This window comes from Anoplophora glabripennis, unplaced genomic scaffold, assembly GCF_000390285.2.
Source record: "Anoplophora glabripennis isolate ALB-LARVAE unplaced genomic scaffold, Agla_2.0 scaffold575, whole genome shotgun sequence".
Taxonomy (NCBI): domain Eukaryota; kingdom Metazoa; phylum Arthropoda; class Insecta; order Coleoptera; family Cerambycidae; genus Anoplophora; species Anoplophora glabripennis.
The window spans coordinates 102,292-126,056 of NW_019416655.1; the positions used below are offsets into that span (position 1 = coordinate 102,292).

Below are 23,765 nucleotides of genomic sequence, written 5' to 3' on the forward strand. Positions count from 1 at the left end.
AATCGTTTCTATTTAAGGATATGAAAATGTGTATTTTTAAGTAAATGAAACTGAAAGAAGTAGAAGGGACTTAATAAAATATTCTTTTATTATTTTAACTTCTCTCTTCCGCAAGTATTGTCACAAAATAATAATCCACTCCCTCTACCTCATAATTCTTCAGAACTAATTTTTGCGGTTAAAATCAGATATAATGTTTTTTGCATCTTAATTTTTCTGTGATTAAGTGATTGAACATAAAGTCATACTTCAACAAAATAAAATAATTTTTATTGATTTGAAACTACCTGGTCATAGTATTAGTTAAAACAAAACATTATGTGTGGGGTTTAACAATACTACTTCTGTGAAAACTTCTACAATAAAACACTCACGATTTGTTACCAACTACACACTTTTTTATTATTTGGAAGGCACCAAACCAACTCCGGCAGATACCAAACCATGGGGAACTTCATTGTAAGCTGAAGTTGCAGAAGGTTCACCTCTGTAAAGTCCGTCATTGAAGCGTTTCTCAAGTTGAGCATCAACGTACTGTCCCCTATCAAACTGTTTTTCAATTTCATCATCGGCATACTGCCCTTCAAGACCCGAACCGGCAGGCACCAAACCAAAACGAGATTGAAACAGAATGGGTTCAGGAGTGTTTTCATTCTTGTAAAGTCCATTGTCGAATTTCTGCTCGAGGTTATCAGGAGTATATAAACCAGGATCGTACCTCTTGTCCAAGTTGTCTGCGACATATTGCCCTTCAAGACCCGATCCAGCGGGCACGGGTCCGTAAGGGGAGTTGGCCAGCGGAACGGGGGCGGGAGGAGATTTGTCGGAACCATCATCATAGAGTTTTTCAAGGTTATCTGGCACGTAGAGGCCTTTGAGCTTGGCGCTGATTTCTGTTTCAGAAGGTGAGGAGTGAGGAAAGTCTGGTGGTAGTAAGTTGGTTAGGGGGATTGTCGCTCCATTTGCAATAGCAGCGATTCCGCAGATGTAGAATAAAATCTAAAATAAAAAAGAATAAAAAAAACTAGTTTAGAATATTTAAATTCAAAATACGTTTTAGTAAATTAAAAAATAAGTGGTCAGTTTTATTTAAGGATAAATCATGTAACAAATAAGACACTGTAAGAAACAAATTTGAAAAATTTTGAGGGTATTTACGAAACCTTGAAAAAACACTGCCATTGTAATGTTCAATAATTACAATAAAACTGTGCTTTTTATAAAATGTGATAAATTGTTTAGCACCTTAAGATCAAACACCTTTACTTCCTATAAGTATATATAGTGAAGGATCGAAAAAATCTCAATAAAAACCTAATATTATTACTACTTACCATAATTTTATGCTTGAGTACACCAACACTACAAGAGAAGTGTCGCGTTAGTATTTTATATCTATTAAATTGGTATTAGTCATTGTTTATATTTAATGTAAACATCCCAGTGATGGACTATACTCCATTATAAAAGATTTACAACACCATAGCTCTATATCGACTTTTCCTTCAAGGCAAACACTTTATTTCTCTTGGAAATATTAAAGAAAAACGTCCTGTGCTACGGGAACAAGTAGCGTTTGCTTAAGACATATATTTAAAAAGCAGCAGGTCATAAATCACTTTTGCGACAGTCCGATCCTGGATAAGGATTTCTCATCAACTGGCGTGCCATTATTAAAACTAGTAAAACCACATTATTATTCACTTGTATTTTTACACGTAATTCGATTAAATAGGATTTGTTAATACATCGATAAGTGAAAGCATGTAGAAACTCATAAAAACTTTGGTCATGGATTGAAAATTATGCCATTTAAACTGTAACACATCAAGGAATACTGTACACAATAGAGTTAGAGCGTATTTGTTGTTTTGCTCAAGTTTTTTAAAAAGAAAGTGGAATTACGTCGTGTAATGGAATTTGAACTTTTCAAACTATTACAACAGCTTTGTTTCGTTAAAATCTAATAACGTATGACCTGAGTGAATTATATAACTAATTTCCATTTCAATGTTTTCCAGGATTTACTATTTGATAAGAGATGCATCAGCACTAACACAATCAAAATATATGTTTTACAAATTCTGACATGAATTATTTTAAAATGCAATATTTAAAATCTCGTATAATTGTCATGTTTCATAATTTCATGATTAGTACTGGTTTATCGTAAGTAGGTATATCTACAGAACCCAAACCACAAAAATAATGTTTTAAGGACTTATATTCATTCAAACAAATTAAATCAATTGAATGCATTGAAGTGTACAAAGTCTACTGTAATTAAATTCGTTACTGGTAGAAACTACAGCAGAGAGTTTGAGACTTTAATCTATAAATTTAAATAAGGCACCAATATTTTGTACAAAATTTTATTACTATATACAACTTCTATCTAATTTCCATTAAGCAACTACATATTGAGGCCTGTAGGATCCATCGTCGTACAATTTCTCACTAAGATCAGGTATATAGTGGCCTTCCAAACCAGATCCAGCTGGCACTAGTCCATAAGGAGAGGCACTAAATGGTACCGGAGCAGCTTCAGGTTTGTAGGAACCATCGTCGTAGAGTCTCTCGAGGTTATCCGGTATGTACTGGCCCTCAAGTCCGGATCCGGCAGGCACAAGTCCGTAAGGCGAGGCGGCCAGTGTCAGGGAGGTTGGTTGTGGCTTATAAGAACCGTCGTCGTAAAGAGTTTCTAGGTGGTCTGGGATGTACCGGCCCTCTAGGCTAGAACCTTGAGGTAGTACTATGCTTGCGGGTGTTGGAGTTATGACAGCGTAGGCTCTGACTAATGGGTGTGGAGTTATTAGCCCTGCATTAGCGGCTGCTATCACTCCAAGAAGGATGATGGTACTCTGAAAAGGTGTTACTAGAATAGAATTTCTCAAAACTATCGAAAGGTTTTTTTATTGAAACTATAACTTCAGGAACAAAGGCATCAAAAACTCAGGAGTTATTTAATGTCACGGTTCCAGGCTAGGCTAAAACTGTTATATTTCAAAGTTTTTTCGGGGATTTGTATTTATGAAAAGAAATCTTGAAAAGCTCCTAAATGTGGATTATCACAGAATGTAAAACGCTTTTTCAAATACGGTTTTTAACCAATTGTAATCAACGTTGTCAATTTTTAACAAATTATCCTATCTTTTCATTGTTCTGGCGAACAATACTCGCACAATATGCATTCACCAGCTAATCGCAGCCCAGGAAAAATCGACGATTTCCACAACAAAACCGCGCGCCCAATTTAAGAAATTACTCATAATGCGTGGCACTTTTGATTAATTGCTTTAGTTATAAATTTATGGAACCACAAAAAATTTTCTAATAAATTGGAATTAATGCCAAGTGTCGACGAAGCCCTTTAAACCACAATTACTTATAGTGCCTACATTTATTACAAACTGTGTCATTATTTTAATTAAATTTTTTGTTTTGTTTTAATCTATGAAACTACTATTTTCCCATGCACGTAGCAGTTGTACTGATTCTCTTAGAAAAAGGTAACCGCGAGGGGGAAAGGATAACCTATTAAAGAAGAAATGAACCGTTTCTAACGTCAAGAGAGTCGACGGGAAAAGAACAAAACACATATTTCCGCTCTATAAAATATAAAAAGACTTCAATTGTTAGGATAATTCAACTGCATCCGTTCAATTATTATACAGGGTGTTTCTAAAATATGGTTCCATACTGAAACTGAAATAGGAAATGTCCCTTTGTCATTCTAAACTAAAAGTTTCCTGTGAATTTTATTTAGGAAAACATATATTTTTAAATAACTTTAAAACGACTCATCAGATCGAAATAAAACTGTACAAATATATTTAGATTATCGATTGCGATTACCTTAGCGTGGAACAATAGCAGAGTGGCCGACTAAACTAGTGTAATGTGACAGCAAAATTTAGAAGCAATCAATGGCACTATGATTTTCGAAGTGTATATGGTGCATAAATCTATGTATTACAAATTATTTTCAAAACGGTGCATATTATCGATGAAGAGTACCTACTTTTTGTGTATTTTAAGATGGCTTTTCAGGAAAATGGATGGATAATTTTAATATTAGAAATATTTAAAGAATTGTTGTGTAACGCGAGATGTTAGGAAAATGTATACGTGAATGGAGGGTGAATTTGTGTGTAAGGGCGGCAAATCAATATATGGTTTTCAGTGGCAAAAAAGGGAAAATTTGTAACAATGGCTTAGTACAGTGCTGATAGTAAGTCGATAAGGATGTGCAGTTGAGGTGGCTGTAGCAATTTCGAGGGATATACAGGGTGTAACCTTTTAGCGTTCTATCGTTGAGCGATTCTTATTTTTCGACAACACTAACATGCATCTTGTTTTTTATATCGCTGTGACGCTATACATGTAACAGTGTTTGTATAAATACTGAAATAAATACATTTATATACCACTGGCGAGGTATTTCATTTTATATATGATCAGTGTACAGAAATTTACTTCGTTCTCTAAATCTTTGAATATAAAAAATCCTAAATCACTGTACTGTAAGTAAAAAGAACTAGACTCCATAAGATTATTGCAATCCATAATCTAAAGACCTGCACGAATTTGATTTGGATCTGATCAACTATTTCAAATCTAATTAAAAAATATATTTACGGCAACGGACCTTTGCACCTTGTATTTTTTTCACTAAGCATTTTTGGACCCATGTCCACAAAGAATTTTTTTGTTTAAAATGTTTAAAAATTTATTATTTGCTACTTCAGTTTGGCATTATATTTTAAAAGCAGGCTTTTCTAACAATGCGCAGTATTTCACTTAAAAAAATTTAAATCAATTTCGAACTTCTAAATCGTGGAATTGGTGTCGCATATAATTTATTTCTTTGCGTTATTTGAATAGAACAAGTAGTATTTTCTTGTTTAAGACATGGTTGTTTCATGAATATGGAAAGTGTGATCTGAAAAACAATTACCTGGGAGCAACACTAAAAATTATTATTTGTGTTAAATACTTGTAAGATGAGTTAACAATCATGTTTTCTTTAGACAATAAGTTAAGTTTCCGGAGTTTATTTTATGGTAATACTTATATTATATTTCTTCTATTAAAAAGTAACAAAATATTGACATATCGCAGAATTCGTGATTAAAGTTTTTATCCCATGGAACTAAAATATAAGAGATTAGTCAAAAATAAGCACTGGCAAGCACTAAACAAAGTTTAGTAAATAAATGATTATCATCAAAAAGACTGCAATATATCTAGATCCTATATAACTTTCACAAAAGAAACGGTTTTTCAGTCATATTTTTTTCTTATTGAACAATCTGATTACGCAGGGCTTTTTTACATATATTGGTCTTGAAGTTAAAAGTTGAAAATCGATTTTTCGTCATAACTTTTTGTTTTTTTATTAAATTTGGATAAATAATTTATGGATTTCGGTATTCTAGACCTCCAAAACATGTTATAGGCCTATATAAGTTTTGTTCGCTTTTACACTGAAAGAAATATTAAACCGTTTCTCTAGAATAATGTGTGTGACGCATCTTAAACCTTTTGTAACAAATATACAACTTTTATTTACAAAAAAAACACTCATTATTCAACGAGTTTAACTGGAATGCGCTTCGTACATGTTATGCATAGGTTCTATTGCCATTTGTATTGTCACAAAGATTTGTTGTATAACGACCAATATGGTAATCTGCCTGTTTGATTTGTCATATTTAAATCTTGTCTAAATCTTGAAAAAATATTATTTTGTATGCCCTATTAGAAACCGCTGATGTTAAGCTTTACATAAGATGGAGGAACAGAAATTGTGAAAAGAGAACTAGTAAAGTCAAGCAAGCAAAAGAAACAGAATTATAACAACCTCAGGGATATTTCATGCTTATGGTGGAAGAATTGTAGTGCAAATTTCCATGTAATGGAAGGTAATGCAAGAATACATAAGCTGGGCAGTTTGGGAGCTATTTGTCATCATTTTTAACACAAAATTTGAGAAAATTAATATGGCAATGTTAATATATTTTTAACTCATGAAAAGTATATAACAGTTTAATATATTAATTATTATAAAACTTATAACTAGTACCAGATGTCCTAATAACGAGTACCTATAGAACATTTTAATAAGTTATAGTTATTAAGTGCAAAAATTGATAAATGTGAGTTCTCCATTGTAACTTATTTTAGAAATAAGAAATAAGAAATGAGAAATTGGACCCTTTCTTATTTCTAAAATAAGTTATAGTTATTATTTTTGGAAGGAATATAAACAACGTTGTATATACAGTTATGCAATCATTTAATGAAGAATATGGTTTATAGTCACTAAACAACTGTGTTAGTAATACCCATTTTATATAGAATATTCACTTATTTATGTAACATTGTTCTTACAACGCCGTTTAGAATTCTAATACAGAATAATGCGCATTGCTTTCAGTGTAAAACTTTCTAATTTTTTTTAAGTAAAAAGGGTACACTTGTTTATTATCAATACAATGAACTGTTTTAAAGATAAACACGTTTAACCATAAAGATACCACACTATTTCCGACATATCTTATTTGTAATAAATAGAAATTCTTTATGTAACAAAATAAATGCACAATGTCAAATGGCGTTTAATATTATGTAATTATTTTACCGTATAAGAGACTAATTTTTGTTTTTATATATTTATTACAATTAAGATGCGTCGGAAATAGTATGGTACTTTTATAGTTAAAATGCTTGTGTCTGGAAAACGGTTTGGTGTTTCGGATATCAAATATGTACACCTTCTTCGTTTAAAAAAAGTACAAAAATATCTTTAAAACGGCAATAACAGTTGTAAAAGTAAGTTTATAAATTATTCTGGGGGTTACTACAACCGAGGGTGCTCTGCTCCGGGCTACCAATTAAGTTATCAATAAATTAAGTACATTAGTATAAAGAGCTTCAAATAACATAACTTTTACTCATAAATTGTTCAAAATTAATGAAAATCAAAAAAGTTGCAAAGAAAAATCGATTTTCAACTTCAAGAGCTTGTGAGCCCGTATATAAAAAAAGTAGAAATAACCTTGCGACGTTATTTTTATCTACATTTTATACCATTTCAATATCTTAATAGCAAAGAAGTAAATCGCAATAAAAATAGAATTATGAATCGCCCTGTACAATAGACAATCACATAACTCACAAACTTCACATTTCTAATATCCATTATTAAATCACAATTGCAAATTTGTCGCCGGTTACACCACGCACGCCAATTTTTTAAGGGTTCAGTGCCCCCCACGTACGTATTATCAATCACGTAACTGACAGATCCGTTTCATTAGACAAATAAGCGTTTATCTACTACTTACGAAAGCTAGCATTGTGATTTCTGAACTAACGGTGGTCGTGCCCGAACAAGTAGTGTCGCTTTTTGGGGGAGTCCCCATTATATACAGCGAGTCAACCTTGTCTCACGCCCCAAAATGCAAAAAAATAGACCGTTTTGTTGTAAGAATTGTATCGAGATGTGTGGTGGTAATGTGGTTTACTTGATATACGTGAAAAAACACAAGCGATATTTATGTTAATCTCTCATTCTCTTATGGACATTCGAGGGCGTGCAGGTTTTCGGAAATTATAAATTTAGGAAATATAACGGTTCTGCTAAAAGAAGAATATTAAAAAACATAATGTCATAAATAACAATTTTAAGAAAATCGCAATACTTGAACTGTCTGTATTTGTCATACTTCTGACTTTTGACTTGAAAACTGTTTTTTTATGAATTGCTAAATACTAACAGAACATCTAAGAACTTCAAATATTTTAGATCAACTCGTGTTTAAGGGATTGTGGATAGATACAATTTACAACACTTGATTAAAGTACCAATAAAATCACTGTGTTTTAGAAAATATGGGTTTAAATCGTTTAAATATTTGTCAATTTCCCAAAAACCTTTTATGCCAAAATTAGTTTCCTTCAAGAATGCCACATAATTTAAAATATAAAAATATTACTCTCTGAATTATAAAAACAATTGAAATATAATTTTCTTAGGCCTAGACATCAATTAAATATGAAATATAGCATTCATGCGAAAACATAAAGAATTTTTGAAAATTCTAATTCAAAATTGAAACTGAGAGTGTCTTCTAGTACTAAATATACTTCATGATGTTAAACTTCAAAAACAAAACCACTACTAGTAAATATTTTTTGTTTAATAAAGTTAATAAGTATTTACATGCTTCTGAAAATTTTACATTTAATGACAAATGCAATTTTTACAAAAAAAACGCCTCAAACCATTTTCAATAAAACGAGTTAAGAGAAAAGAACATCTATTTCGTAAGTTAAATTTGTATAAAATGTTATACAGGATATAACTAAAACGCTTATTAAAAAAATGGCTGCAACGGTTTTTTTTGAGTTGGCGTATATTTTCAGTTTTTAATTGTACTCAAACATCCACAACAATAAGCTTTTTTACCATTCCCATTTTTCTTTTTTTTTCTAAGCTATTTCAAAGCCTGAAGCCTAAAGACTTTATATAAATGTACTCCTGTTGCATGTTCATAAAATACATCGTTTTCGAGATAACGAGACATTGACAAAACTCCAAATTATTTAAAAATAAAAATTATTATTCAAGTAATCACATAACTGCAATAAAGTATTATTAGTAAGTCTATTTGAGCAATTTTTACAACTGGAAATAAACAAAAAAATAAATAAACAGACACAAATAAGGTAATCAAAGAGCAAATTAGGCACTTTTTTTGCTTATCATGTTTCATTCGAGTTCCTCAAAGTAATAGCAACATTAATGAAAACGTCTAGATTTGAAACTTGGCAATTCTGTCTGATTAAGTCGCTAAGTAGCTAGTGCCCAATAGTAGCATCTAGTCTCTCAAGTGTAAATCGAAAATATGTTGAATTAAATTGCAACGAAAGGTCACCGCAAATATATCTACTAACGAACTGATTGTGTCTTTACTGTTCCACAAACTTCGAAATTAAGTTTTTTGTACTCCTTTTTTAAAATTAGTGAAATTCGTGTTACATGTTTTATGCAAACCTGTCTATTTTTTATGAGAAATGGGAAATGACCCTTTATATTCAAAAAGTTAAATTGTGTGTAAGTTATTCATATATGACAATTTTCTTATCAATGAATTCGTCAACGAAAATAATGCTTGACGGTGTCTAAGTTTTACCCTGATAAAGAGTAGAAAAACATCTGTGACACTTTGCTTTAAAAACTTGTCTCGAAATCTCAACGGTTTCTAAGATACAGATGCTGAAATTTTAGATTTTTGGGAATAGAACTGATAACGCTAGAAATAAAATGATAAAACTTGAGCTAATGATATGATTAATTAAAGGCAAAAATCCACAGAACTGATAAACAAATCTGTTAACCAATGGCGTAGACAGTGCGAGGCATTGTCAGTAAGAACCTTAGAATTCTAGACACTGGTAATTTTGAAAATTGCGTAAGTTTATTTAAATCCTATTCTGATTTAAAAAAACATATACCTCAATTCATTCGAAAAACAAGCCTAAAACTCTAAAACTGCTCGTTTCACAGAAAAAATGTATAGGAATTTTTTATTCAAAATTAAATTTAAATGCAGTATAAATATTAACGATCGAAAAAAGCATTGCAATTGACATTTTAAATTTTCTGAGGGACAGAGATATAAAAATTTTAAATTTCTATGTCATTGACGTTTAGATTTTTGAACTGGCTACAATGTTTTCAAATTTGCATTTCGAACTAAAATTCCTATATATTTTTTTCTGTGAATCAAATAGTTTCAGAGTTATTTCATATTTAATATTCCACTGTCAGTTAAATTTATGTCAAGACCCGTTTTATATTTCGAAAATATAATAGCTTTTAAATAAACTGAAAAATACCATTTTTCCGTTTATTTGAAAACGAAAAATCACATTAGGAATTAAATACTTTTAGTCAATTTCTAAATTACTCAAATTATTAATTTTTGAAAGTCCAAAAAGACTTCAATTTCTACGTCAATGATGTTTTGAGACTTCTGGTTTGGCTACACTGATTTTAAAATTGTGCTTCGAATAAAAAATTCCAATACATTTTTTCTGGGAAACGAATAGTTTTAGAGTTATTTTATTTTTATTCAGCTATGTGATAAACCAATTTTAAATTAAAAAAATAATTTCTCGGCTGATTTTTCAAATATACTAAAAACTTACACAAGAATTAAATGCACAAATGTACAAACTATCTGGTGGCGTCGAAATTTTGAAGTTCTTAGTGGCAGTGTCACTAGTGTCTCCACCACTGTCTGTTTATAAACTAATACTGTGAATATATAAAAACCAACAATAAGAACCGAAATGAACATCTGGGTAGCCCTAGATATTCTGATATCTGGTCTGCGCCCACAGAACTTAGCTCAAGATCAACAAGGGCATATCAAAGGTTTCTAACTAAGGTTATGGAAGTGAACGGTCTGTAACTGGCGGCGACCAAGTAGGTACATAGGCCATGGCACAACAACCCGAAAAAGCATCATACTTTAAATATCAACATTGTACATAGAGCATTTCAGAAATATTTTAGAAAATGTGATCTTTTTTTTATTTCAAGACTCTGTATCCCGGAAATGGTTGAGATTTCGAAATAAATGTATATTGCAATCTCATTACTTTTATAAAATCTATGGTTTCCTAATTTTTTTCAGAAGAAAACTGTTACCTCCTGTATAAAAAAAAATTAAAATCCTGGTTTCAAACTGATGTTCTGTTAAATCTTAACTGACATGAATAAAAGACCTGGACCTTTCTCTATGATACATAAAAAATGTATTAAAAAAGGCATAGGTATTCAGATTTCGTGTAACAATGACACAAAATTACACGTTTAAGGACTGTGCATTATTTTACATTTTAACGACTTCGCTAGTGGCAAATATCATTCTTTAGCGCACGTCTGCAAAACCTCGTAAACAGGAAAGTAATTTGCGGAGTCTTCCGGAAAAAAGACCTTTAAAACCGCCAACTTAAAACAACAGAAAGCACGTCCCTGCAAAGACGGAAAAAGAGGCGGTCGCGGGGGAAGTTTGTTTATTATTAAAACCGCGACTATCATTAACTTCTTTTACATTCATCTAACGGCCCGTAAAAACGTCACGGAGTTCTCCAGGAGGAGAAGAAACGCCCGATAACGGCCAACAGGGTCGTAAAGGGCCTAATTACAATCTTCGGCACAGGCGGGAAATCAAACAAAGCGCGTGCCAATCGATACACATCAAGTTAATATAGTTTTACATGCAACATCAATCAAACTATTACGGTTTCCCGTAGTTTCGTACGGGATTCGAGGGGCTCGCGAAATTTTAACCCGGAATAATTAATTATCGGAATGGAGTCGAGGAATTCGAGGGGTTTTTTATAGCGGCGGCATTTGTTCGGAATGTTTTGTCGCATTGAGAGGTAAAAAGGACGTCCAGACAGGTTACACTAAAAAACATGTTCCTTTAAATGTATTAAAATGCTTTACCTTGTCTGCTGACCTTTTTTCAGACAAGAAATAGAGTGCTTAAAGTCTAGTCACTTTCATAACTTTTTAATCATCGACCAATTTTAATGGTCTCGCTGATGAAGATTCTCAGAGTTAAAATATCTTTAAAATTTCCTTCAAATACAAAACAAAATCAACAAATTATCGTTGAGATTATTTGTACATAAATAAAAAAGTTTTGGATCTTGAAATCCAAAAATCTCACATAAACAATTTTTACCCACTGGGAAAAAAGAAAATTCTTCTGTGAAAACAGAAATTGCATCATAAAAAAATCTGCAATAATAAAAAATGTGTTTAGCTGAAGGGAATAAACATCATTATTGCCCAGGATATGATTGTTAAGAAACGATATGACCGTAAATCATTAAAAAGGCGTCTATTAACAGCAAAATAAGAAAAAAAAACAATGAACGTTATTTGAATATCTCTCTCGTAATGGTAAAAAATAGACTGAAGCAAACCTCAGATGTAGACGTCTTACTAGACGTCCAAAATGACCCAGAGAACATGGAACAAATCATCTCAAATTCAGTCTAAATCACCGAAATCGACGTTTTCAAGAATCAGATCATTTTCTGTTCACCGACAAATCTTTCTTTGTAGTCCAACAGTGATAGGACTCGAATGTGGTGATGACGCGACTGAAGGTATCAGTATAAAACAAAGGCGGAACATGTTACTTTTGATGAGACTTTTTTATAGTTTGGGGTGGCATCGAGACCAACTTTCGAACTAAACTACTTAGAAAATATTTTAGGATTAAAAGTTTTACCTATATCACAAAGATATGTCCTTATTTTTTTTTTTTTTTGGAATATCTGAAGGTAGGTAATACACAAGAAAATGTGCGTTTCTCAAATATTTGAGGAAATATCAATGTGTAATGGTTTAAGCAATATCAATAAAGCACATTTTTCTTTATTCAACTGAAGGCTTCTACAGAAAATCTCAGAAACAGAGTCTCCTGAGTAATCCCGATGGAAATATAATATCCATCTTTGTGTATTTTTTAAAGAATCTCTATGTCATGTAGCCAGGATTCCAGATCAACAAGGCGTACTCAAATTTACATCTTACAAAGGTATTCAAATGTCGAAACAATACGTTAGTATTTGGCCCTTTGGACTACGCAACGCAATCTCAAGGTCTTTAATATATTCGGGACGATTCAGTGACATTAATTTATATTCATACAAAGAGGCTCCTTTCTCCAGTTGTAAGAGAATATATTGCACTTTTTAACATTAAGCGGAATATGGTCAATCAATTTTTTGAATCCAATAGTATCAACAGAACTTAAGTCCTATTGAGCACCTTTGGAATGGAATCCAAAAAGGGATATTTCGATTGCGAGTTCAACCACAGATGTAACATGAACTTACAAATGCCCTGAGAAGAGCAGTGGGAACAAATTCCGATGGCAATAATCAATAATCTAATAAGAGGCATGCCTAGACGCTGTTAAGAAGTTGTACAGTCAAGAGGAAGTCCAGTCCATTATTAATAAGGATTATCGAGTTATGGAATACACTATTTTCAAGTTTGTGTCATTCGTTCTTAAAATAAAATGCACATTCTGTTTCTTCAAGAAAAAAATATTTAATTGACCGCTTGACACGAAATCTAAAATATACAGGACTTCAAAAGCCCCTTACAGAAAGTGTTTCTTTTTATCTCTGTATAATGCAAATATCTATCACAATGACACAGGCGGTTATTCCTGATGAAAATTTTGGAGAATTTCCCTACGGTGTGATGTAAATTGAAATCGCATATACCGGGTGATTCAGTTTGGTATTCGCGGCCCTGTATCTCGTTTATTTTAACAAATAGCTATAACAAACCCTATATATTTTTAAATCGCCGCTCAAACTCTATCAAATGACGTTATTAGATCGTCTCCATGGTAACATATGTCAAAATTGCTATTGTCGATTGTTTTTGTTCAAATGGCACACTATATATTTCTTTATCAATCCTGGAAGATATTTTATTTCTGCATCCAGCTGTGTAAGGAAGGCTATAGTTTCTTTAAAAATATTGCTAGAAAAACAGCAAAAAAGATTAACCCTACTTTTCGTACCTTTATTCTGAAAAATAATAGCCAGCTACGGAAACAAGCTACTGTGTTTTTTAAAGTAACATATTTTATTTTTAATACGATAATAATAATATAACAAATTAAAAACAATATTTATTTCAAATGTTCAAAATGACCTTCCAAACAAAGAATAGCTCTGTTTATCACTCTCTACAAACACATTCTAGTGTTTCTTCATTTAATCTCCGACATTCTACTCTTATTCTGCTTTTAAGGTCGTCAATATCATTTAGGTAAAGCCAAAAAAAAATCTATAGGAGTGAAATCCGAAGATCTAGCAGGCCATTTAACATATCCATCGAATGTTCTTCATCTCTTGCCTTTCTGGGTTTAAAAACTCTTCTTTTCTTTTGAAAACTTTCATCTGCCGCCAAATTCCTGTCTAACTTTCCGAAAATTTTATCTGATGGAAGTTGTTTCTGCGGAAAACGATGTTGGTACAAACACCTGGCAGCTTTAGCGTTCTTTCGGCGCTCTCCATAAATTAAAATCATATCTAGTATTTCTTGATTACTGTAAGTATTCATGTTATAATAAGTATAGATAGAATAGGTAGGTACAAAATGTCAATTATTTTGACAAACCGTTATTTAGAAACGTCAAAATTCAGTCGTTTCCGCAGCTGGCTATCATTTTTCTGAATAAAGTTACTGAAAGTAGGGTTCATCTTTTTTGTTGTTTTTCTAGCAATATTTCTAATGAAACTATAGACTTCCTTATATAGCTGAACGCAGAAAAAAAAATATCTTCCAGAATCGATAAAAAAATATATAGTGTACCATTTGAACAAAAACAGTTGACTATAGCAATTTTGACATATGTTACCATGGAGACGATCTAATAATGTCATTTGATAGAGTTTGAGCGGCAATTTAAAAATATATAGGGTTTGTTATAGCTATTTGTTAAAATAAAAGAGATACGGGGCCGCGAATATCAACCTGAATCAACCGGTATGTATTTTGAATGTCCCACTTCTAATTTTGAATAGTACCTATATTATGTTCGGTCTTTAAAGATATGAGTGATTTTATGAAAACCCGTTCCTAATTATGTGGAACGTATTATACGTTTCTGCGACAAACTACTACTACTTTTTTGGTTGAATGATTTTCGGGTTGGTTGCCACGTCGTCGATTTACAACTCTTGACGTTTCGAGAGACATATTGCTCTCTTCTTCAGAAGTTACTCTGAAACTGTTTAAGACTACCACTACTACTGTACTAATACTAATACAAAGAATGGTATGTCTATGTTTCAGATCACATATTTTTGTAAGATGTTCGTTGGAATATTTTCTCTGAAATTACATTTATATTTATATCATATCATTGATGATAAATGTCTACTATATATTATTTATTTTATTTATAAATGACTTAGAAGCCAATATATCACTTTCGGAAAACATATTTTTGGTAATGTTTGCTGATGATACTACCATCTGTCTAAAATCAGACTCAGCTGCTTTACTGCAAAATATTGCGAATGCAGTGCTTGCAAACTTTCATGCTTGGTGTATATCAAATAGACTGATTATTAATGTTAGTAAAACTAAGTATATTATGTTTCGTAAAGAACGTTTATTGTCCCAATTAAATTTTACATTAACGATAGAGAATGTTACGCTTGAAAATGTATCTCACACTAAGTTTCTCGGACTGCACATAGATGAAAATTTATCTTGGTCTAAACACATTGAATACGTTTTAAAGAAACTAAATTCCTCATATTATGTTATTCGAAATCTTAAGTCCATTGTTGAAAAAAAATATCTACTAAATATCTATTATGCATTAGTATACTCACATCTAAAATATTTGATCCTGTATTGGGGTCAATCGAGGGATATCCATAGAGTTTTTATATTACAAAAAAGAACATTAAGGTTAATTTTTTCGTATCAGCCACTTGATTCATGTCGACCATTATTTAAAACAAATAAAATATTAACAGTTGCGTCCATTTTCATTTATGAAGCAGGTATGTTTGTGAAAAATCATTTAAATTTGTTCCCGTCCTGCAGCTGTATTCACAGTCATGATACTAGATCTGCATCCAATATCTACGTTGACAACTATAGACTATCTCTTTTTAAGAANTTTATTTTAACAAATATCTATAACAAACCCTATATATGTTTAAATCGCCGCTCAAACTCTATCAAATTATTATATTAGATCGTCTCCATGGTAACATATGTCAAAATTGCTATAGTCGATTGTTTTTGTTCAAATGGCACACTATATATTTCTTTATCAATTCTGGAAGATATTTTATTTCTGCGTTCAGCTATGTAAGGAAGTCTATAGTTTCTTTAAAAATATTGCTAGAAAAACAGCAAAAAAGATTAACCCTACTTTTCGTACCTTTATTCTGAAAAATAATAGCCAGCTACGGAATAATAATAATAGCCAGCTAATACTAATACAAAGAATGGTATGTCTATGTTTCAGATCACATATTTTTGTAAGATGTCCGTTGGAATATTTTCTCTGAAATTACATTTATATTTATATCATATCATTGATGATAAATGTCTACTATAAGCAATCGTACTCAAAGATGATATATTTCTAAGATAAGTATAACAAAATTAAAATACATGCCTATAGATATCTACGGAATACAAAATTGAAAAATATATGTTACCTATGCTATTCTGAAATGACACGACCCAATTCTGCGGCGCTCAAAATGTATCAACTTCTATAAAAATATATTCATTTCTAAATTGTATATAAAATCCTAAAAATATTACAGTTCAGGTATATTTATTTTCAATTGCTTGATTATTTATTTGCCATTTTATAAGCATTAGTATTTAAAAAAACCTAGCAGTCTTAGAATTTGCAATTTTGAAATAGTTTCCAAATATGCGCATATTTTGAATTATATTAATGACCTACACATCTATAAATTTGGACACCCTGTGTATTTGAATCATGGCATACAAGATTTTACTTCTCTTGAGTTTTCGTCGGAGTTTTTTGTATACCCATGGTCGACAAGTTTCAAAAGTATTTCCTAATCATTGTTTCCTGTCTACGTCAATTTCTGGTAAAGACAACTTTACCAATAACCTTACGAAAGCAGTAATTAATTATAAACTGCAATAGCAAGTAGTTTTTGAATAATCATGTTGGTAAAATTTTCATCATCACGTATTACAAATTGCTTTTTATACATGTTTAAAACTCTTAGAAGGAGAACAGAAAATATCCACCATTACACAAGACTTAATTTGCAAGAAAAAACAGTTTTCCTAGTATTAAGGCTGTCAAATGTATCCATCGAAATATATTTCGCCATTAACAAGATACCCTTCACGTAGATTCTCTTTAATTTAAAATAAAATAACTACATACGCTGAAATTGTGAAAGAAGGATTTAGTCGAGTGAATCAACAAAATCATACGCATAACGAATAAATGATTAGAGAATATTTCAGCGGACAGTCGTCTCTCGGCGGTTCTCCTCAATCCACTGGCGACACAGAATACACAAAATTACGGCAACCTAATGAACCCAGTGGGTCCCCGGAGCCTCGTAGACCCAGCCTTTGTGGCTTTTCAATAACGAGAACAGCCATCCACGCTGGCACCGTTATTTATACCATTATTTAGCGGAAAACTCGTAATTGTCGGATTACGTCCTATAACAAGTAATGAGACGGACAAAGGTTGTGCGAACACGCACCTGTGTTTAGGTTTAATCAAAAAGGTTTTTCACTTTTTCAGTTTGTGTGAGCTAAACAAAGCAATGTTATTACAAACAATTTTCATAAAGTAAAGTATGATTATATCCAAACTTCTTCAAAAATAATAATTAAGATTTTTGTCAGTGTATAAATATGCGTCTGGAATTGTGCTTAAATCTACATTTGCGTGATAAAAAGTCCTTGACCCTGAGTTGGAAAAACGGTTTAATGCGAGCGAAAGAAGTCAATCAGGAACGAGATAAGTATGTGACGTAGTCGATTCATCATAATTGTAATTGTAGTTGTTCGTGTAATACTAAAATCAACGTGCGCTGTGTATATATTCAAAAAAAATAGGGAATCATGAAAAGGTCAAACGTTGACGCGGATGTTGAAATTTTTTGTACAGAACAATTCAAAACACGCTTAAAAAATTCAGAGGTATCTTCCTCTGAATTATTTTGCCTTATAAACCCCCACCCGATTATTAACGTTTTCGAAGTTACAGTATCTTGAAGTTAGAGAAGTTTTTTGCTCAGAAATATTTTAAGTATCATCTATCAACAAATATGTTTCTTGAAATTATATTTTAATTCTTCAGGATAAGTAGGTAGGTATATCCAATTAAAATTGTAAGTGTTCAATGCCTGTGGAATGAATAACTTAAAAAATCACATGGGTTCAAATCTGGAGAATATGGAGGCCATACGCTAGCACTTCTACATCCTATCAAAACTTTAGACACTAAAATTAAACACTTGTTATTGTTATAAATTAATTGTTTTCATTCGACATTATTGCTCTGAAAAGCAACGTTAAAATAATATTACTTAAAAAAGCACCATATTTTCATGCAATTGTGATTGCAAAAAGAAGCATTATACTTATATAACTTCAATTTCCATAATTTATGCTTGTTTTTTACGTAGAATTAACAAGTATCCAATTTGCTTATACAGGGTGATCCATTAACGGTATCGAACGGCTGTATACATATAGAAAACTAGACGTGCTACGATTATGGGGTAAAAAATCTATTAACAAATACGACCAAAAGAAATTGATTTAAAATATTTTCAAGTTTGTAACTTCACCGCTATGGGGCGCAACTGCTATAGTGTTGACAACTGAAAAATTATGCCAAACGAATGTGACAGCTCTTGTTACGTGTAAAATTAGTGTCATTTGTGTTGGATAAGTACTTGTGAGCAAGAAAAATGCTTTTTACGAATGTGGAAGCGTATGATATGTTGGCAGTTTATTTTCAATGTTTGAAAAATGCCGTTATAGCTTTAAGAGAATATCTACGCTTTGCGATACCCTCGTAGAATACGCTATTCCAGAGAAGTATTTCAGCGTTTATTCAGACGCCACTACATTCTGTAAGAAGACATCGCCGTACAAGAACGGAAGATAATATTATTAATATGTTGGCTTGTGTCCATGTAAATCCCCAAATAAGTCTAAGGGAATTAGTTAGATACCTGGGAATTTTATATGGAACACAAGTACTTTTCTCATACAAATGACACTAATTTTGCACGTAGTACGTAGCAAGAGCTGTCACATTTCGTTTGGCATAATTTTTTATTTGTTTATTTTCATAAGACAAAACCTCCTTCGTTAAAGAAACAATAATCTGTATAACTAACTATTGCAGTTATCAAAAAAATTTCAAAATAAGCAATAATTCTTTTTAAGGATAAAATTGATATAGTTTTACAATTTAATTTTGGCTTGGATTATGTCAATGTTATTTAGAGAACTGAATAAAGGAGGATCTTCATTATTTTAGCAATAACTTGAAAACGAAAAAGATATCGACCTCCGGTTTGTGTATATGTTTTCCATAATGAATGGTCTATCAAGCCATGAAAAAAAAAACCTATATCGTTGCATTTAATTTTTTAGTAAACGGAGACAATTACAAAACTTTTCTCAATAGCGTCGTCTACCGTTGTGTAGGAAAATAATATTTTTAATCCTATACCTACCATAAAAATAAATTTTATTTATAGTTCTTTAAAAGGAGCCATCGTTTACTGAAATAGATTAAAGCATTTAGAAGTTATGATAATTTAAAAATTTCAAGATAGCGTCCTTCATACTGACGTTGCTATGGTAATAACAAAAAAAGTTCAAACAAAACTTGTGAAGGGTTTAACAGTGTATCTAAAAAATGTATTTGCAACTTAGGTTATATAAGTGAAATTTCGAAAACCCGACAATTTTCTGTAACACTATAGCAGTTGCGCCCCCTAGCGGCGAAGTTACAAACTTGAAAATATTTTAAATCAATTTCTTTTGGTCGTACAGCTACCTGAATGTACTCCAAACGTTTCTTACTAATGAATTGGACAATTTACTACTTGTTTTTATTTTAAGCATGACGGTTATCTGGCGCATTCTGCTGTAACTGTTAAGACCTGGTTACAGAACATTTTTCCCAATCGCTGGATTGGCCTCCGCGATGTCCAGATTTAACAATCATGAACTTTTACTTGCGGGGCCGACTCAAACAGATCGTGTATAGCAGGCCTTTGAACAATAACATCGAGCAGCTAAAACAACGAATTAGAGATGCTGTACAGTCCATATCTTTAGAAGAGATTAGACGCAGCTACAATGAATTCCTTGCACGCCTTCAAATTTGTGTGAACGTTGGCAGAGGAGTGTTTGAATAATGTTTTATTATACATACATTTTTTTCCGAATTTATTATGCTCTGTAAAAAATTAAACCAATATTTTGTATGCGAATTGTTTTATTTATAAAATCAAGTAATTTTTTTGCACGACTTTTGCAAAATATCACTTTTCAGAAATATTAAAAATAAAGGTAGTTTACTCCCGTGACATTTTCAGATTTTTTATTTTCTGGACACCCCGTACATGAAATGTTAAGTTTCACTATGGCAACCTCATTTTAAATTCAAGCAAAACTTTTTATTAAGTGTGCCTTTTTTCCGTAAAATGTAAAATAAACAAATTTTTCCTCTTATTCCCCCTAACCATGGACATACATACTGTAGATACAGATTTACAAAATAATTAGTAAACAGAACAGACAGCGTAATTAGATTTTAAAAAAGTGTTCCAGTACCCCTCGCAAATTTTCAAACAAAGATCAAGATTTGTAAATTTCTCATTTCATTTATATTTGATATTTATAACAATTCTCAATAAAGTGCCAATAGCGGTTTTTGGAATTTTGTTACTAAAGTAAAATATGAAACTAAACCGTATTTAATTTCATTGCATACTGCAAATATTTTCATCAATTAAATAAAAAATTCTACGAGTCTCGTCTCGTGCCATACTGAAAGAGTTATTTAATTATTATTTTATTACTTTACTGCATCAAAGTCTATTTCGAACAACACAATATACAGGGTGATTCACAACTGAGAAATGGAGTTTATAACTTAAAAAATTTGTTGTAAAACCCTTATAGTTTCCGAGAAAAAAATTATTGAAGTTATAGTACATTCAACCACTACATAGCTGGACAACTGTAGTCTCTAGCGTCATTCGCAATAAGCGTGGAGAGCCATGTGACTCCTAATACTGAAATCCGTCGTTGCGGTAGTTTTTACCTGTTATCTGTGGTGTTTACAACAGTTTTTTAGTAGTTAGTGTCAAAAATGGTTTGCGTGTACAGCAACTCAGAGTTGATGGATATCGTTTTAATTTATGGTGAAGCAAGACAACATTTGTATTATGGTGAAGCATTTGTGTTGTGGTGAAGCAAGACATAATTTGTGTTAGTTCGTAGAAAGTAAGACGACCCAAACGTGTTTACACGTTAGTGGATAAAATTTTGAACAATTGTTGTAACATCGGGTATGTCAAATGATTTTATTATTTAAAAACACATTAATTTTATTAATTAATAAAGGCAAAAGCAGTTGAATTTGCCGATATAAAATAGGTGCTATAAAATTCTATTTACATATTTCTTTCTTTGGGAAAGTCTTTGTCCGTTTTTATCACACCGCCATGCCAGTCGCAGTGTGCTAGGTCAGGTTTTACAGTGGACCAGTTTCCAGTGCCGTGCAGAAGTGTATTTTTAAATCAATTTCGAACTGCCTTTTTTTATTTTTTCTTTACAAAATTGTAATTGTAAGGGTCCCCTGTACATCCAGAATTTTTTTTGATAAGTTCTGAATCACCCTGTATTTGTACATTACTTTGTTGATGTAATTCATCGTAACCTATTCGTGCAAACATTTATGAGAATATATCATTTTGTTGCAGTGTGGAGTGTATATTTCACAATGATAGACGTACAGCTCACACTTCCCAGCGACAAAGCGAAGTTACCGCCGTCGGACCACCCCATACTCACTTTACTTGCAAGGGACAATCAAGGGACTAAAGTTAGGAGCAACTTGCAGCACTTGAGGTTTTCCATTAATGGGACGTCGAAATATTTCCAAGTCTTCGCCACTACTGGAGATGTGTTGCTCACTCCAACGTTTTTCCAAAGCGATATAAAAAGTAAGTATTCTAGTAGTATTAATCCTGCCTTTTAAATTCATTTCGTGCTTCATGAAGTTGTTCCTCAGTGATTTTAAACTAAAAAACTTTAATGAACAACATATTTAAAGCCACTGAGTTTCGAGATACGGGGTGTTAAATATTAAACAATGTCAAATGTTCAATATCTCCTGAAATGGTATTTTTAACAATTCCATTTAGTAAACATTTTTCTTAGCTCATAGGTTTCATTAAAACAAATTGACGTCAAGTCATATAGAAAAGTCTGTTTGCTGAATAAATGGATATTTTTTTACCTTGTAAACATAGTTCAGAAAAACTTTACGGCGCAGTTATATGAAAAAAAAATTTGCATGAAACAAATGTAATGAAAGAAACAAACAGTGCGTGTTAGTATGCTATTTAGATTCAATTTGATTTATGTTTAGTAAATTTATGCATTCACAAAAATAGTAACTGCTTATTTAGCAAAGTTAACAAACAGCTATATGCGAGTATATTATCACGTATCACTTTTAGTAATGTTCATGATACTGTGCTAGCCCTTCAAAATTATTTAAAAAACAAAAGGATAAAGTAGGCGTAGCGGAATTTTCAGAATTCTCTCCCTATTTCCATCAAGAACTTCGACTGAATTATCACAAAAAATAATTAGGAAACCTAAATTGGGAATTAATTCGTACAGCGAATTTTCAAATTAGAAACATTTCGTGACTGATCTGATATCGTGATTCCACGAATATTTCAGCCCTGAAGAAATTTGTAGACATCAAAGTAACGTATGTTCTGAAATTTACTTTCATGGAAGACGCCGCCGCATATAAAACGCTTTATATCCCGTACCGTCACTTGTCATTCGCTGAAACGTACGAGTGAACCTTATGAAATATGCTTTCCTCAAAATTTTACGTCGCTTTCAGTTTGTTTAATATTTGACAGTGTAGTCCCTAAATTCTCCCGCCTGTCTTTTTCTATTATCTATAAGAAAAAGCGTTAAATTTGAGAACGTAAAATAATCACTATCGATATCAGAGAATTTATTGATTGACTGTCAGGAAACTATATCTGGACACTAAATGTCTATTTAGACTGAAAATTCTGCCAGACCAATTCGAGAGTAAAAATGTTGAAATACGTTTGATTCTGCATAGAAGTAGATGGGTGGGTTTTGAAACTCTTAGGTTTCTTCCTACGATTTTTTTTTTCTGTAGCTCGGTAACTAAAAGAGATGAGGGCAAACTGAGGTTATTTTTAAATTTTCATTATCTGAATCACTGTTATACGGGATATTCTCGAAAAAAAGCTTCATAATTTCAAGGGTTGGTAGACATAACTTTTTCTTTGGACCATTACTTTTTTAATTTTTAAACAAAGAACGTCAAAAAAAATTGTTAAAACAACGCTATTTGAAATAAAATAATGTATTGCATTGAAATGCTATTTTTCAAAATAGAAATAGGCTGAGAAAACAAGCTTATATTTTTCTGATATAAACATTTATTATGTTCATTCTTTTCTGTAATTTAAAGCCAAATTGAAACCGGAAATAGGAAACCGCATTTTAAACGGAAAGTTTCTTATGAACATGGGTCAGAAAATGCTTAGAAAAAAAATATAGTTACACTAGGTACCAAAAACACAAACAAAACTCCAAAATAGATACAAATAAAAAAAAGTACAGTCCTTAGATTACACAATACGACAAAAAATATTGTTTTAGAGACGTGATCCTGCCTATCTATATTAAAATTTTCCGCTGAATCCGAAAATGATAAAAAATATTTCTGACACACGGGTTCCCCCCTCTCACCCTCAATTCCCCCCAAAAATTAAAAAACTCCAAACTAGCCATCCAACCCACCTATCTTTAGTAAAATTTTTCAACGAATCCGAAAATGATTAAAAAAATTATG

General features: G+C 31.8%; 3 protein-coding genes across 3 annotated transcripts in view; 1 reads left to right on the top strand and 2 right to left on the bottom strand.

Moving 5' to 3' along the window:
* Window positions 1-248: 248 nt before the first annotated feature.
* Window positions 249-1,408, bottom strand: LOC108911672. The gene is made up of 2 exons (XM_018716664.1): window positions 1,335-1,408; window positions 249-999 (listed from the first exon to the last, which is right to left on the bottom strand). The coding sequence occupies exons 1-2, from the start codon at window positions 1,335-1,337 to the stop codon at window positions 403-405; spliced, it is 600 nt and encodes a 199-aa protein (XP_018572180.1). The 5' UTR covers window positions 1,338-1,408; the 3' UTR covers window positions 249-402.
* A 948-nt stretch (window positions 1,409-2,356) lies between these two features.
* On the bottom strand, window positions 2,357-7,387 carry LOC108911673. The gene is made up of 2 exons (XM_018716665.1): window positions 7,350-7,387; window positions 2,357-2,861 (listed from the first exon to the last, which is right to left on the bottom strand). The coding sequence occupies exons 1-2, from the start codon at window positions 7,359-7,361 to the stop codon at window positions 2,406-2,408; spliced, it is 468 nt and encodes a 155-aa protein (XP_018572181.1). The 5' UTR covers window positions 7,362-7,387; the 3' UTR covers window positions 2,357-2,405.
* A 14,242-nt stretch (window positions 7,388-21,629) lies between these two features.
* Window positions 21,630-23,765, top strand: part of LOC108911670 — a 115,257-nt gene continuing 113,121 nt past the window's right edge. Inside the window, exon 1 of the mRNA XM_023455169.1 lies at window positions 21,630-21,852. Coding sequence (XP_023310937.1) covers window positions 21,630-21,852 — 223 coding nt within the window. The remainder of the gene's footprint in view (window positions 21,853-23,765) is intronic.